At 45.4% G+C, this 17,823-nt stretch overlaps 1 protein-coding gene across 2 annotated transcripts in view; it reads left to right on the top strand.

Moving 5' to 3' along the window:
* Positions 1–17,823, top strand: part of ZEB1 (zinc finger E-box binding homeobox 1) — a 730,328-nt gene that overhangs the window by 484,494 nt on the left and 228,011 nt on the right. For both annotated transcript variants that reach the window (XM_029588597.1, XM_029588596.1), the window contains one exon: positions 5,823–6,025. In XM_029588597.1, the coding sequence (XP_029444457.1) occupies positions 5,823–6,025 (203 nt within the window). The remainder of the gene's footprint in view (positions 1–5,822; positions 6,026–17,823) is intronic.

The following is a 17,823-nucleotide window of genomic DNA, read 5'->3' as shown; positions in this document are numbered from 1 at the left end:
TATATACCTACCTTTTTTCCCAGGCCCCATGCCAACTCAGGAGAACAGGCTCTGCATACTCTTGACTGTAAACGGGCTCTAGGGTTTTACCTAGACCGTACAGCTCCCCACAGGGAAAGCACTCAGTTGTTCGTATCTTTCCACCCTAACAAGTTAGGGAAGCCTGTGGGTAAGCAGAGTCTGTCTCTCCTGGTTGGCGGACTGCATATCCTTTTGCTATCAGCAAGCGGGCATTCCATTTCAAGACCGTGTTAAAGCACACTCTGTGAGGGCCATGGCAACTTCAGTAGCACACCTACGATCAGTGCCGCTTCCTGACATTTGCAGAGCTGCAACCTGGAGTTCTCTCCACACCTTTGCAGCCCACTATTGCTTGGACAAAGCCGGAAGACAAGATTCAATCTTCGGCCAGTCTGTCCTTCGCAACTTATTTACAATATGACGTACCTACACCCTTCCGCCTGCCCGGTGGGGTTCAGGATGCCCTCTACCAAATTCCACCCCAGTTGTTGTGCCTGTTGCATGCCTTTGGGTACATTTGGTGCATGTTCGGACATCCTCAGCTCGGTACTCACCCATATGTGAGGACTACCATCCTGCTTGTCCTGTGAGAAAGCAAATGTTGCTTACCTGTAACAGGTGTTCTCACAGGACAGCAGGATGTTAGTCCTCACGAAACCCGCCCGTTGCCTCGTGGTCTTGGGTTCATAACGTTTTGTTTTATTTTTCGGCACTGCCTGTAGCTTTCAAATAAGACTGAAGCGGGACCCCTGCTGGCTGCAGGGTTAGTGCCATGCTGGGCATGCCCAGTAGGGGCCAGTCAAAGTTCTGGAAACTTTGACAGAAGTTTTCCGTGATTGGGCTCCATCCTGATGATGTCACCCATATGTGAGGACTAACATCCTGCTGTCCTGTAAGAACACCTGTTACAGGTAAGCAACATTTGCTATGTCCCCAAGAAGTGCTTGTGTTGCCAACCTTTGTGAGTTTGGGCTTTTTTGGGGGAATCACATTTTTGGGTTTTTTGGGGGTTTTTTTGTTTTGTGTTTTTTTTTGGTAACTCACAGGTAGCTTATTTTTGGGTTTTTTCCCTACTTGCTTTTTTGGGGACTTGAGCAGGACTCGTGACCTACTGTACTTAACACCTCTGACTGGTTGGTGCTGCTTCATGTTAACAAAAATAAAGATATTTTATCTAAGCAGCTGGCCTTCTCCTAAGAAAGAATGCTTATAAAAATTGAGGAAAGCTAGAAAGACCCAGGAGGACTTGTGCATGAACATTTTAGTCTCTCCTCAGGTAGATTTTAGAGTCAACCAAATTTTGAAGGCAGTGGGAGGTTGCATTTGCAGTGGTGAAAGTACAACGTCAAAACCAGTCACCTATTTGCTTAAATTCAGCTAAATTCAAGCAAGGCTTAATGTGATTACCCATTTTAGATAAATAATCGATTGCTTTAGCTCTATGGCCTTTAATTTTCAAAGAAAAATAATTTTGGAGAATGCATTTCATATATTGCCATCCATGTATATTCCCAAATTTGCCAACTTGAAGGCATAACGATCTTGCATAACCATTATAGAACATTATTTTCCATAAGCAAAAGAAAGGGCACCCAAGGATACTGCAAATGTGCCAGGCAGAAAAACAATATACTGAACCCAGGAACTCAGTCAGGATGAATAGAAGCAGAAAAATTCTATACATATGTTAAAAATCAGGGGCAAAGACTCCTTTCTTTTTGTACTGAATGAGAAAATGATCACAACATTTTGGTCTACATGTTAATATATCACTCACTGTGTAGATGTTTAGGAGGAAACAGGAAAAATAGCCATTTTGGTAATTGATATTTATAACACATAGTCGATTTTGCAATGATCCAGTACCCAAGAATACTGCATTTAATCCACCTTGAACATAAAATACTACAGTATTCTATTCTTTTAAAAAAAAAAAAAAATTTATGTATAAATTCTTTCTAATAAGTCATTTAAATCTCACATGTTTTGGGTTTTTTTTCAGCAAAGCACGCTTGTTCTTTCATAATTACCTGTCAACACTGACATGCCTATTTGAAGTTTACCTGTTTACATTTCATGCCTCTCATGACAAATTTGAAATATGGCTCCTATGTACATGGGAAGGACAATATTCAAAACTTTATATGAAGGTAAACAGATGTTTGCCTGCATGTAAAGCCCTGTTGAAAATTGCTTCCTCCCCCATCAGCAGGTAAATGCGCATATGTTCTTTTCCCCACTTGAACAAAGAGGCAGAGACAAAGTACATGTGGAGCTTTCATTTTGAAAACCCTGTCTATACTGAGTACCATATTTTTCGCTCCATAAGACGCACCTGACCATAAGACGCACCTAGGATTCAGAGCGGGAAAATAAAAAAAAAATTTTAAAAAAATGGTGTGCTAAACCGGCTCTGTTCCCGGATGTCTGTGCGTTTTATGGAGCAAATTAGGGTAGGGCATAAAATGTTTTTTTTTTGTCCCCATCCCAACCCTTTAAATTTAATTAACTACAACCCCCACCCTCCTGCCCCCCCCAGGACTTGCCAAAAGTCCCTGGTGGTCCAACAGGGGTCCGCAGCGATCTCCTGCACTTGGGCCGTCTGCTGCCAATATTCAAAATGGCACCGATAGCCTTTGCCCTTACTATGTCACAGGGGCTACCGGCCTTGGTTATCTCTTATTGCAGTGATGGTCAACCTTTTGAGCTCAGTGTGTCAAAATTCATTTAAAAAAAACCCGAGCATAACTCGGGTGGTGTGTCACTTCTAGAAAAATCCATAATTTTGTGATATTTGTAGCTCTAATAACAGTTATAATTTTAATATATGTACTGTATTTATTAATAAAGCAAAAACAAATAATTCTTTACCTTACCAGCTTAATGACTTTTTGTTGCTGAATTTCATTGGCTAAATCTTCAATTGAAGGTTGGTATTTCATACACTGCAAGCCCAAGCAAGAGTTACAAACGTCATCTGTCAGTCTGCTTCTTTTATTGGCTCCCATTCATTTTCACACCACTCCCTCCCCATCTCCCAGGCATGCACACATTCGTTCTCACACACACAGGCACCCATGCATTCACACACATACACCCCCCAGGCAGAGTCCCATTCATACACATGCCACACACTAAATGCAGACCCCCCCCTCTCTTTTGCCAGCAACCTCTGAACCTCTCTCATTCCTCTGCTGCCACATGGCTATTGGGGAGGTGTCGATTGCTGCTACTGACACTGAAGTCCATTCTGCTGCCTCCTCTGTGCAGGCCCTTTGGGCTTCCACTTTCTCCATGCTGATCTCGTACATTGTGAGATCCGCATAGAGAAAGTGCTATTCTTGCACATTCCCAAGGATTACATGTGCCAATCACTAAAAAATAATCTATATTTTTTTTTTGCCTTTGCTGTCTGATCTTAGTTTTCTAATTGGTTGGTCACAGGCTTTTTTTTTTCCACCTTCCCTTTCTTATTTTTTTTTGCCATTTCCTTTTATATTGTCTTTTCTTCTGTTTCTTTTCTCTCCATCTTCTTCCCTCAAATACACAGTCATGTTCTCATTCTCACATGCATTTCTCTCTCACACACACACACACACACACAGACTCTCACTCTCACATGCTGTCTCTCATACAATCATTCATGCACACAGTCTCTCACTGGCACATGCTGTCTGACTCTCACACACAGGCTCTCTCTCTCTCTCCCACATGCTGTCTTGCTCAAGCACATGCTGTCTCTGCAAACATTCAGGTCCTCACTCTCAAACACAATCTCTCAACTCATCTCATGCACGCGCACATACACACACACTCTACAGACCCTCAGCCTCTCTCTCACCTCTGGGCCGCCTCTTCGTGGGTCGTCGCTGGATGGGCCCTGCAGCGGCCCTGATCTTCTCGGGCTGCGGTGGCCCTGCTACCGGGCCTCTTCCTCTTCTCGGGCCGCTGCGACTTGGAATTTGCGGCGGCCCGTAAGTGCTGCTCCTCTTCTGCACGCGCTGATGCTTCACCTCCTTCCTGCCCACGCGGCTCCGGCAACGTTTACTTCCGGGGCCGCACAGGCAGGAAGGAGGAGGAGCATCAGCGCATTTAAATGCGATCTGTTTCTTTGGGCCGTGGTGACGTGAACCTCACCACGGCCCTGCCTATCGCTGTGCCGAATGAGCCTCCCTGCGCCCAGGGACATTGGGGAGGGAGGGGTCCGGAGGGTGGGGGGATACTAAAAACCTAATTTTAAAGGGTCGGCACAGCTGGAAAAAAAAAGGCTAGGCGCAGCCGATTTAAAAAAAAAAAATTCCCGATAGGCCATGAAACGCTGAGCGTGTCAGCAAAAACGCCTCAGCGTGTCACCTCTGACACGCGTGTCATAGATTAGCCATCACTGTCTTATTGTAAGGTACAGGTGGGCAAACTAAAGCTTGCCGGCCAAAACTGGGCCCAGACTACCTTTTCAGCCTCTCATGACCCAATGTTAATTGGCACACGATGCCTTAGTTTGCCCACCCCTCCCCCACCATCTCTGAGCTGCTTCTGATCCTAGCAGAAAAGAGAAGGCTGTCGCCATGTGTCTCCCTCCTGCCAGCTATGCAATCAGCTGATGTTACTGATTCATGGCAAAAGAAAAAAAGTAAGATTAGCCAATTGCAGAAAGGAAGCACATGGGAACAGCCTTTTCCTTTCTGTACATATCAGATCCCTCCCCCCAATCTTCATATGTCTGCAGTTCAGCAGAGGAGGAACACGACTGCACAGCCAGTCTCACAATTTTCTCCCCCAATCCCTTTCAAAAGAAGTTCCAGAACTGGGTGGAGGCTTTTTAGCGTCTGATAACAAAATCTAAAATTTCAGTACAGGGATTGTGAGCCCAAAGTTGCTGATAGGCCCGGCTGCACGTCACCCTTTGCATGGGATTCCTGGATAACAGGAAGCTCCTGCCGGAGGCAGAGGTGGGGCCATGGCAGTGTCTGTGAGCTGCGCTTAGAGAGACCATGTGCTGAATTTCTGTCCTTTGCTTCTGTGTCCTGAAGATAGTCATTGGCTCCAAGGTGTGTTCTGTTTTATCTTCAAACATACTTTTATTTGCATTTGAGACTCAAACAGAAGACTTCTCATAGTCCTAGGAAAGGTATGCAGGGATTGGACTGTAGATGAGCACATTAAATACATTTTGTTAGCCAAAAAAACTATAGTAATCAGTGTGATGGAGCTGAATGCACCAAACAGCTATGAAAACTGGAAATTTAAGCTAAACTTTGCGGGAGAAAAAAAACAATAATTGTTGTTAATTGATTCTCTGAACTAAACTGAAAATGTTACTGGGCCTCATCTTATAAGAACAATACTGGGTCAGACCAAGGGGTCATCAAGCCCAGTATCCTGTTTCCAACAAGGGCCAAGCCAAGTCAAAAGTACCTGGCAGGATCGCAAGGAGTACATAGATTCCAAGCTGCTTATCCCAAGAATAAGCAGTGGATTTCTTCAACTCTACCTTAATAAGTAATGGACTTTTCTTCCAGGAACTTGTCCAAACCTTTTTTAAACGCAGCTATACAAATAGCTTTCACCACATCCTCTGAAAACAAATTCCACAGCTTAATTATGCATTGAGTAAAAAAAATTTTCTCTTCCAGATATGTACCTCCAAAATGCAAATTTGCATATCAGATTGCCCATTTCTGTTTTTTCTGGAGCTGGAGGGATGGGCACTGGACTCTGTTGTAACCAGTTTAGCCTTGATAGATTTCATGTTTAGATGTCCAGCTTTGGTGTATCAAAGTTTAAATTTTTTCTTTTTTCAGGAACACCAGATGCATTTTCCCAGCTTCTTACATGCCCTTACTGTGATAGAGGATACAAACGCTTTACCTCCTTGAAAGAACATATTAAATATCGCCATGAAAAAAATGAAGATAATTTCAGTTGCTCCATGTGCAGTTATACATTTACATATAGAACACAGCTGGAACGGCACATGACATCACATAAGTCAGGAAGAGATCAGGTAAGTAACAATCAGAATTCCTTTAATTTAACTCTTGTTTTTTGACAATAGCAATATATAGTATCAGTCAAAAATATTTTTGTGGTATATAATACAAAATAGGAGATTACTTTTTTATTTAAAAGGAATCATTGCTATATAAGTGACACTACCATTAAATGGAAACCATGGCTAATGAATCATCCGATATGTCGACTCGGGCCATATTCTGTCCTATTTATGTGTGTTTAGGTTTTTTGGATAAAATTGTAAATCAAGATTTTAGCTGATTTATTTTGTTACTTTTATCTTCAGTATAGTTATTGTTTCTTTGCTTGTGATTAGAGGCATTTGTGAGGTCACATGACCTTTATTACATCATCAATTTCTATTTTATTAAGCAGTTGTATACTAGGGGTTGCATAGTGCTATGACTGTACAACAAATGGCTCCAAGGATGAAGCAAACACAGTGTAAGGAACCATTGCCAAGTTCTCCTCTGGCCTGCAGGTGATGCTGTAAGTCACTTGAACTGTTTGTCTATTCTTCCCAGCTTTGTGTTCCTCACTTTCTCCTGGCAGCCATCTTGTTTTCTGTCTAGCCTTGTACTTATACTGACACAGTCTCAGCAGTCAGTTGCCAGAGCTTGGTCCTATCTTCCGGTCCTTATACTCTGGTTCCACTGCTGTTTACAGAAGACTTCATTATCATCATTTTCTATACTCAGCTTGTGCTCCTTCCTGGGCTCCTAGATTTCTGGTTTAATCCTTACACTGTGTGAGGCCTCTTGCTACTTGTCTGTTGAGGGTTACCCTTGCTTCTCATGCCTTGTTGGCCACCAGCACTGGAGGGCTCAACCCAAAGGAAAGGTGGCTTGCCTAGGTTAAATTCCATCTACTGTTGCTCGCCTGGATTTGACTTTCCTGGGATTAGGCTGCTCATTTCTGGGGCAACTTGCACAATACAGTCATCACACAAACGATCAGGGATATTGATTCTGAATAACTGATTAAGCAATATTCCAGTATGAACAAGAAAAAAGTACATCAATATAGCCATGTATCAAGAAAGGTGGCTGAACAAACAGTGGGGTAATCTAGAAATTAAAGATCATTTTTCTCTATTGATGAAATTACTGCTGTGGCTCCCAGTTACAGCCTGGGTGCAATTTACATTTATAATGCTCATTCTCCTAGGACACGCAGGATGGTAGTCCTCACAGATAGTTGACATCCTCAGATGGAGCCCAGCATGGAAAACTTTTGTCAAAGTTTCTAGAAGCTTTGACTGGCACACTGAGAATGCCCAGTATGCCACTATCTGCACGTCCATGTGTGGTCACCCTTCAGTCACTTATATTCCGTGGTGCAGTTGCCTCATGGGGTTTTTTTTATTTTGTTTTTTTTTAAACTCAATCTGCCTTTTTTGTGCTCTAAATTAGCAATTTTCTCCCATTCCATCACAGAGTCCCCATTCATTGGTCGATATATCTCCTCAGCACAGTAGGTAAAAGTTTTCTTCTCTTCCTCACAGTCCATTCCCTGTGGCCCCTGATCATCGACCACACTGGCTATTTTTCATGGCGTCCGGCTTCTGTCTGTGCCCCCCGTGCCCGCGAACCATGATCATTATGGATCTGCATGAGGTTTGCATCCTCTGCCTGGCAGCATTGCACGACGTCCGAGGGTGTCAGCTGTGTGATCAGATGACCCACAAGGGCCGTCATACTCCATAAAATGGAGAAACATTTTGATTCTAAAAAATCTGCTCAATCCACGCCCGCATTGGAGTCATTGACACCCGGAGGGGGGACTGCTTGATATGCTCCCCCTCGCCACACCCCCAGCAATATCTTCTAAAGACTGAGGGGACGGTGACTGGTCCTCCATGGTCTCGCCCAATTTCCAGGACGTCTGGATCCTTCACCTCCTTGGTGTGGGGGAAAGACCCAGGCCAAGCACGGAGGCAGATCCCGTAAGCATTGACACCGTTCGCCATCGGTGCACAGCTCTGGTTCTGGTGCGGCACCGGCGGCTGCTGTACTTCCACCAAAGCAACAGTGGTTCAAAGGCCCCATCCTCTGAAAACTTGGGAGTCCCAGGCATTCCCCACCGATATGGGTGCCGGGCACCATGCCCCCTCGGAGATCCGAGGAGGCCCCGGTGACGCCTCGTCCCCCTTCCTTAGTCCTGTCCTCACCGGACTTTCAAGAGTTGTTGGACCACAGGGTACAGACTGCGATGCTCCGAGCTCTGCGGAGCGTTTAACCGCCTCTGCCCACCCATATTGAAGCCAGAGCTTGCGCAGTCTATCTTGGTGCCCCTGATTGGGCGTCCAGGTGTCTGGACATCCTACTCAGCGCCCTCCTGACACAGCTGGTGCACGAGGGACCCTGGGTTCCCCAGCGGCCACCAATGCCCCCCCCCCCCCTCGGGAGCAGTCCCCATCATTGGGTCCTCCGAGGAGGAAGATATGTCTGGCGCTGTAGTCCCGAAGCCTTGGTTCCCCGAGCCTTTGCCCGGACTTTCCAGCCTCCCGCAGCCTCCGGTACCCCCATTACCATCAGGACCGTCGATACCCTTGGTGTCTTCAAGACCCTTTGAGCCCAGGGCTGGGATTTACACAGGCCTCACCTGCACAGGTTCCACAATGGCCTCAGCAAGGAAGAAGACCCTTACAACCCATGTGGAGATGATTCTTCAGAGTCATTTTCGAAGATTTATTTTTATTTGTATTTATTTAGATTTTTATATTCTGCTCTTCACACTTTTTCAAAGCAGTTTGCATTCAGTACTGAGATCTCTGATGACCCCCTATCAACCTTCGCCACCGGAGGAAAGGCTTCAGTCTTGTCTGGCAGACCTCTCCTTTGCAGGTTTTGTCAGAGCCATGGCCAAAGCTATCCCCTTCCAGCTTCTCACGGAGGAGGATGCATGACACAAAATGTTGAAAGTCCTCCAATTTGTCGATGCTCCTAAGGCAGTGATGGCAAACCTTTTGAGCTCAGTGTGTCAAAATTCATAAAAAACCCGAGCATAACTCGGGTGTAAATTTTCTGATATTTATAGCTCTAATTAATAACAGTTATAATTTTAATATATGTACTGTATTTATTAATAAAACAAAAACAAATAATTCTTTACCTTACCTGCTTAGTGACTTTTTGTTGCTGAATTTCATTGGCTAAATCTTCAATCGAAGGTTGGTATTTCGTACACTTCAAGCCCAAGCAAGAGTTACAAACTTCATCTGTCAATCTTTCTTTTATTGGCTCCCATTCATTTTCACACCACTCCCTCCCCATCCCCCAGGCATGCACACATTCATTCTCACACACACCCCCCCCCCCCCAGGCAGGCACTCATGCATTCACACACATACACCCCCCCAGGCAGGCACCCATGCATTCACACACATACACCCCCCAGGCAGAGTCCCATTCATACACATGCCACACACTAAATGCAGACCCCCCTCTCTTTTGCCAGCAACCTCTGAACCTCTCTCATTCCTCTGCTGCCACTGTCACTGCTGCCACATGGCTATTGGAGAGGTGTCGATTGCTGCTACTGACACTGCCTCCTCTGTGCAGGCCCTTTGGGCTTCCACTTTCTTCATGCTGATCTCATACATTGTGAGATCCGTAGAGAAAGTGCTATTCTTACACATTCCCAAGGATTACATGTGCCAATCACTAAAAAGTAATCTATATTTTTTTTTGCCTTTGCTGTCTGATCTTAGTTTTCTAATTGGTTGGTCACAGGCTTTTTTTTTTTCCACCTTCCCTTTCTTATTTTTTTTGCCAATTCCTTTTATATTGTCTTTTTTTCTGTTTCTTTTCTCTCCATCTTCTTCCCTCAAACACACAGTCAGGTTCTCATTCTCACATGCATTTCTCTCTCTCACACACACACACACACACACACACTCACATGCTCTCTCATACAATCATTCATACACACAATCTCTCACTGGCACATGCTGTCTGACTCTGACACACAGGCTCTCTCTCTCTCCCACATGCTGTCTTGCTCAAGCACATGCTGTCTCTGCAAACATTCAGGTCCTCACTCTCAAACACAATCTCTCAACTCATCTCATACACGCACACAATCTCTCAACTCATCTCATACACGCACACACACACACACACTCTACAGACCCTCATCCTCTCTCTCACCTCTGGGCCTCCTCTTCGCGTGTCGCCGCAGGATGGGCCCTGCAGCGGCCCTGATCTTCTCGGGCCGCGGTGGCCCTGCTACCGGGCCTCTTCCTCTTCTCGGGCTGCTGTGACTTGGAATTCGCGGTGGCCCGTAAGCACAAGTGCTGCTCCTCCTCTGCACACGCTGATGCTTCACCTCCTTCCTGCCCACACGGCTCCGGCAACGTTTACCTCCGGGGCCGCACAGGCAGGAAGGAGGAGGCGCATCAGCGCATTTAAATGCGATCAGTTTCTTCGGGCCGTGGTGACGTGATCCTCACCACGGCCCTGCCTATCGCTGTGCCGAATGAGCCTCCCTGCGCCCGGGGGCATTGGGGAGGGGGGGTGGAGGGGTCCGGAAGGTGGGGGAATACTAAAAACCTAATTTTAAAGGGTCGGCACAGCCAAAAAAAAAAGGCTCGGCACAGCCGATTATAAAAAAAAAAAAAAAAAAAATTCCCGATAGTCCATGAAACGCTGCGTGTGTCAGCAAAAACGTCTCGGCGTGTCACCTCTGACACGCATGTCATAGGTTAGCCATCACTGTCCTAAGGAGATAGTGGCTGTTCCCCTTCATGACATATTTAAGGATCTTCTCTTTCAGATGTGGGAGCACCTGATACCCATTTCTCCAGTGAATAGGAAAGCGGATGCTGCCTACCTAGTACAGCAGGCCTTAGGTTTTGAGAGGCGTTATCTCTCTCACCAGTCTGTGGTTGTGGAGTCTGCTCTCAAAAAGGCCAAATGCTCCCACACCCCTCTGGGGCAGGAACATAGGGAATTGGATGCTTTGGGAGGAAGGTTTTTCAGGGCGCTATGCTCATCACCCGAATCGCTTCCTACCAGTTGTATACAACCCAGTACAACCGAAAACTGTGGAAACAGATCCAAGATCTAGCGGAACAACTGCCACAGCAGCAGCAGGAATTGTTCATCACCACTGTACAGCAGGGTCTTGAGGCTGGGAAACACGAGGTGAAATCAACTTACAATGTTTTTGAAACAGCGGCCAGGGTGGCTGCTGTGGGCATCAGTGCCTGTAGGATGGCCTGGCTCCATGCTTCCGACCACAGGTGCAGGAGAAGTTGGCTGAACTCCCTTGTATGTGTGAAAACCTTTTCGGGGATAAGGTAAGAGATGCAGTAGCTCAGTTGAAGGATCACCACAAAACCTTTCAACAACTCTCTGCTAGTGCTTCAGATCCTTCATGCTCTGTCAGGAAATCTTCCAGACCAAGTTCCAGGAAGTCCTTTTATCTGCAGCAGAAATACCCCTGCTGCTCAGACTCGCACGACCCGTGCTAGCTCCAGGGGCCGTTCCCGTGAACAGCAAACACCTAGACTCCAACAGGCCCTGGCTTTGGACTAGAGGCAAGGGACATGGGCCAGTGAGTCCAACCCCCGACGCTAAATCCTCCAGTGGGAGGCAGTCTTCTCCACTTCACCCACCACTAATATAAGAAATTGCAATACTGGTTCAAACCAAGGGTCCATCAAGCTGAGCATCCTGTTTCCAACAGTGGCCAATCCAGGCTTACAAGTATCTGGCAAGTACCCCAAAACTAAGTATATCCCATGCTACGGATACTGGTAATAGCGGTGGCTGTTTTCTAAATCAACTTGATTAATAGCAGGTAATGGACTTCTCCAAGAACTTGTCCAAACCTTTTTTTAAACTCAGCTACACTAATTGCACTAACCACATCCCCTGGCAACAAATTCCAGAGTTTATTGTGCATTGAGTGAAATAATTTTCTCCAGTTTTAAATGTGCTATATGCTAAATTCATGGAGGTTCCCCTCGTCCTTCTGTTTTCCGAAAGAGTAAATAACCAATTCATTTACCTGATCTAGACCTCTTATGATTTTAAAGGCCTCTATCATATCCCCCCTCTACTGTCTCTTCTCCAAGCTGAACAGCCATAACCTCTTTGGTCTTTCCTCATAGGGGAACAGTTCCATCCCCTTTATCATTTTGGTCTTCATTTTTTGTACCTTCTCCATCGCAAATATCTTTCTTAAGATGCGGCGACCAGAATTGTACACAGTACTCAAAGTGCGGTCTCACCATGGAGCGATAGAGGCATTATGACATTTTCAGTTTTATTCACCATTCCCTTCCTAATAATTCCCAACATTCTGTTTGCTTTTTTGACTGCCGCAGCACACTGAACCGACTATTTCAATGTTATCCACTATGACGCCTAGATCTCTTTCTTGGGTTGTAGCACCTAATATGGAACCCAACATTGTGTAATTATAGCATGGGTTATGTTTCCCTATATGCATCACCTTGCACTTATCCACATTAAATTTCATCTGCCATTTGGATGCCCAATTTTCCAGTCTCAGAAGGTCTTCCTGCAATTTATCACAATCCGCTTGTGATTTTATTACTCTGAATAATTTTGTATCATGTGCAAATTTGATTACCTCACTCATCTTCTTCCTTTCCAGATCATTTATAAATATATTGGAAAGCACGGGTCCTAGTACAGATCCTTGAGGCACTCCATTGTGTACCCTTTTCCATTAAGAAAATTTCCATTTAATCCTACTCTGTTTCCTTTCTTTTAACCAGTTTTTAATCCACGAAAAGACATTGCCACCTATCCCATGACTTTTCACTTTTCTTAGAAGCCTCTCATGAGGAACTTTGTCAAATACCTTCTGAAAATCCAAATACTCTAAATCCACTGGTTCACCTATATCTACATGTTTATTAACCCCCTTCAAAAAAAAGTGAAGTAGATTTGTGAGGCAAGACTTGCCTTGGGTAAAGCCATGCTGACTTTTCCCTGTAGTTTCCTGGATCGCCCCGGAGCCCTTTTTAAATATTGGGGTTACATTAGCCACCCTCCAGTCTTTAGGTACAATGGGGAATTTTAATGATAGGTTACAAATTTTAACTAATAGATCTGAAATTTCATTTTTGAGTACCTTCAGAACCCTTGGGTGTATACCATCCAGTCCAGGTGATTTACTACTCTTCAGTTTGTCAATCAGGCCTACCACATCTTCTAGGTTCACCATGATTTGGTTCAGTTCATCTGAATCATTACCCATGAAAACCTTCTCTGGAACTGGTATCCACCCAACATCCTCTTCAGTAAACACCAAAGCAAAGAAATTGTTTAATCTTTCCATGATGACCTTATCTTCTCTAACTGCCCCTTTAACCCCTCGATCATCTAATGGTCCAACTGACTCTTTCACAGACTTTCTGCTTCGAATATATTTTTAAAAGATTTTACTGAGTGTTTGCCTCTACGGCCAAATTCTTTTCAAATTCTCTTTTAGCCTGTCTTATCTACGTCTTACATTTAACTTGCCAGCGCTAATGCTTTATCCTATTTTCTTCTGTGGGATCCTTCTTCCAATTTTTATTTTTTATTTATTAAGTTTTATATACCATCACTAAGACAAGTCATCGTAACTGTTCACAAGATATTAAATGAAGATCTTTTGGCTAAAATAGCCTCTTTCACCTCACTTTTTAACCATGCCGATAATAGTTTTGCCTTCTTTCCACCTTTCTTAATTGCTGGAATACATCTGGAGTGTGCTTCTAGGATAGTATTTTTTTAACAATGTCCATGCCTCTTGCACACTTTTTACCTTTGTAGCTGCTCCTTTCAGTTCTTTTTCTTTTTCTTATTTTATCAAAGTTTCCCTTTTGAAAGTTTAGCGCTAGAGCCATAGATTTACTTACTGCCCCCCTTCCTTTCATTAATTCAAATCTGATCATATTATGATCACTAATGCCAAGTGGCCCCACCACCGTTACCTCTCTCACCAAATCATGTGCCCCACTAAGAATTAATCTAAAACTGCTGCCTCTCTTGTCAGTTCCAGAACCAATTGTTCCATAAAACTGTCATTTATTCCATCTAAGAACTTTATCTGTCTAGCATGTCCTGATGTTACATTTACCCAGTCAATATTGGGGTAATTGAAATCTCCCATTATTGCCATATGCCATATTGCCATATACCCCATTATTGCCATTATTGCCATATACCCCAGTCAATATTGGGGTAATTGAAATCTCCCATTGTTGCGTGGTAATTGAAATCTCCCATTATTACTGCACTACAATTTGGTTGGCTTCCCTAATGTCTCTTAGCATTTCACTGTTTGTCTCACCATCTTGGCCAGGTGGACGGTAGTATACTCCTGTCACTATACTTTCCCACAACACAGAAGGGATTTCTACCCATAAAGATTCAATTGTGCATTTAGTCTCATGCAGAATCTTTATCCTGTTGGACTCTATGCCATCCCGGACATAAAGCGCCACCCCGCCTCCCAGATGCTTTTCTCTGTCATTGCGATATAATTTGTACCCCGGTATAGCACTGTCCAATTGGTTATCCCAGGAGAAGCAGGATGCTAGTCCTCACATATGGGTGACATCGGTAATGGAGCCCTATGTACGGAAAAACTTCTTTAAAAGTTTCCATGAAACTTTTGAATGGCACCGGAGGGCCTACTGAGCATGCCCAGCATGCCATGATATTCCCTGCCACAGGGGTCTCCCTTCAGTCTTCTTTTTTCCGCGAAGCCGTTAGCATCGCGGGCTAATTGGAGTCCTGAGGTGATTTTCACCTAGCGGAAAAAAATTCATATTTTCGGAAAAAATTTACTCCATCCGCAGGGGTTTCCCTTAGTATAACTTTTTCCGTTTTCGATTCCCGGCCGGGAACGATATTTTTGGGGTTATCGCCGTCGACGGCTGTCCGGCGCCATGGCCTCGGGCTTCAAAAAATGCCCAAATTGTGTGAGGACAATGTCGATAACCGACCCTCACTTTGAATGTGTTCTTTGCCTAGGCAAAGACCACAATATCCAAACATGTAAATCATGTGCGGAAATGACAGCTAAAGGTCGTCGTCTTCGGGCCGAAAAAATGGAGCAGTTATTTAATATCCAGTTGCTTCCAAGGCCTTCGACCTCAGCGCAATCTTCTCCATCCGCTTCAGTCCGTCAACTAATGCTGAAGCAGAAACGTCCGGAGGCGGGAGATGCCTCAACACCATCCCCTTCAATTTCATCAAAAGCATCGACCTCGGGGAGCGAAAAGCAAAAAAGAAAAACACCGCCACCGGCATCGGAGACGCCAGGTAACGATGACCGAGGATCCATCGGAAGGCACGGCCTCGCCTGCAAAGAAACCCCGGACGGGGACTGAGGCTCCGAGGCCTAGTGAAGGGCGATCCCCACCGATATCGGTGACGGGCTCCATACCTCCTCAGGGCTCTGAGGAGGTATTGGCATCGCTAACACCGCCTCCCTCCACAGCTGCTCTGTTATCACCAGCTGTGAGAGTGGAACTTGACTCCTTTATTCGTCAAGCGGTGCAACAGGCTCTGTGCGATGCGATTCCTCCTCAGCCATCGACAACTCCACCGATGCCGATTCCATCACCGAGAGAGCCAGCACCATCGATGCCGCAGACACCGAGGCCACGGGAACCGGTCCCGATGCCTACTCCGGTACCTTCACCGGTGCCACAGGTACCTCCACCGGTGCCCACACCGATATCTCCGATGCCAGCACCAGTGCCCAAGGAGGATGTATCCGGGTTACATCCAGTTTTTACCAAACTGGACACACTCCTGGACATCCTCACTAAGAAAATACCAGTGGAACCGATTGCAGGCCCATCTGGAGTGCCAAGACCCCCAAGGCCTCGTTCTCCGGTCTTACCATCTTGACCTATGCAGCCAATCCCTCATCACACACATGAGATACCTGTGGACACCAGCTCTGATTTTTCTTCTGATGAAGAAATATTTTCAGAGCCTTCTCCGCCTGATGACCACAGGAAATCACCTCCTGAGGACCTCTCCTTTACCAATTTTGTTAGAGATGGCTGACACCATTCCCTTTCCCATTCAAACAGAGGTGGATGCACGTCAAAAGACCTTGGAAGTCCTCCAGTTTGTGGACCCTCCCAAGGAAATGCTGGCAGTCCCTGTCCATGAGGTTTTCCAGGAACTGCAATATAGGATTTAGGGAGCATCCAGGTTCGGTGTCAGCAGTAAACAAGAGAGCAGAGTCAACCTACCTAGTGCAACCTATTCCAGGGTTCCAGAAAATACAGTTGCCTCACCAGTCAGTGGTCGTTGAATCCGCTCAGAAGAAGGCAAAGCGGCAAAAGTCACACTCCTCTGTACCACCTGGAAAAGAGAGTAGGCTTCTGGACAACCTGGGAAGGAAAATCTTTCAAGGTTCAATGCTGGTTTCAAAAATTTCATCCTATCAATTATATATGAACCAGTACCAAAGGAACCTTTGGAAACAGGTTCAGGAACTCTCTCTCTCTCTCTTCCTGAGCAATATCAGGAATCCTTACAAGACATCATCATAAAGGCCTCGACTCTGGTAAACATGAGGTTCGAACAACCTATGATTGTTTCGAGACTGCTGCACGGCTATCAGCATCTGGTATTGCGGCAAGAAGATGGGCATGGCTAAAAGCCTCTGATCTGCGGCCAGAGGTTCAAGAACATTTGGCAGATCTGCCTTGCTTGGGGGATAATCTCTTTGGTGAAAAGATAAAAGAAGCTGTGGCAACCCTGAAGGACCACACTGAAACATTGAAACAATTATCTTCTCAACCACAAGAGACTCAGCCTTCTACCAGGAAGTTTCCAAGGCGTGACACTCGACGGCCTTATTGCCCACGTCGATATTACCCCCCAACAGGTAGGGCCAGAACTAGTCAGCCAACGCAATGCCAGCAGCCTAGACAAAGGCCTGCAAGGGCTCAACCACCTCCACAGACGGCCACTACATCTGGTTTTTGAAAAGCCCCAGAGAGCAGCAGCCAGATCAACCCATTCCCAGACACCAGTAGGAGGTCAAATACAATACTTCCACAACAGTTGGACCTCCATCACCACCGACCAGTGGGTGTTATCCATCACAACTCACGGTTACAGACTGGATTTCCTAACTATCCCAAAAATCCACCACTTCAATCTTGGACAGTAAATCAACATTCCATAATTCTTCAAACAGAATTATCCACCCTTCTGATAGCCAGGGCCATAGAACCAGTTCCTGGGCCTCAAAGGGGCAGAGGATTCTACTCCAGATATTTCCTCATTCCAAAGAAAACAGGAGGCCTTCGTCCCATTCTAGACCTCAGAAATCTCAACAAATTTCTCAAAGAAAAATTCAGAATGGTGTCCCTAGGCACCATACTACCTCTTCTTCAAAGGGGAGATTGGCTCTGCTCTCTGGATCTTCAAGATGCATACGCTCACATCCCCATCTTTCCTCCTCAGCGCCAATACCTGCGCTTTCGGGTACTGGATCAGCACTTTCAATACAGAGTGCTGCCATTTGGCCTTGCATCAGCACCACGAGTATTCACAAAGTGCATGGCTGCAGCAGTGGCACACCTCCACAAGCAGAGAGTGCACGTGTTCCCTTACCTGGACGACTGGCTCATCAAAAGTCAGTCAAAAGAAGGAGCTCTCACTTCTCTCAAGCTAACCATCCAAGTGCTTCACTCCTTGGGATTTCTCATCAACTACCAGAAATCCCATCTGTCACCAACTCATCTGATACAGTTCATAGGTGCAGAACTGAACACTGCAATAGCAACAG

This window comes from Rhinatrema bivittatum, chromosome 2 (genome assembly GCF_901001135.1).
Source record: "Rhinatrema bivittatum chromosome 2, aRhiBiv1.1, whole genome shotgun sequence".
NCBI lineage: Eukaryota > Metazoa > Chordata > Amphibia > Gymnophiona > Rhinatrematidae > Rhinatrema > Rhinatrema bivittatum.
Note: the sequence above shows the minus strand (reverse complement) of the source record. Positions and strands in the feature narration are given on the sequence as shown.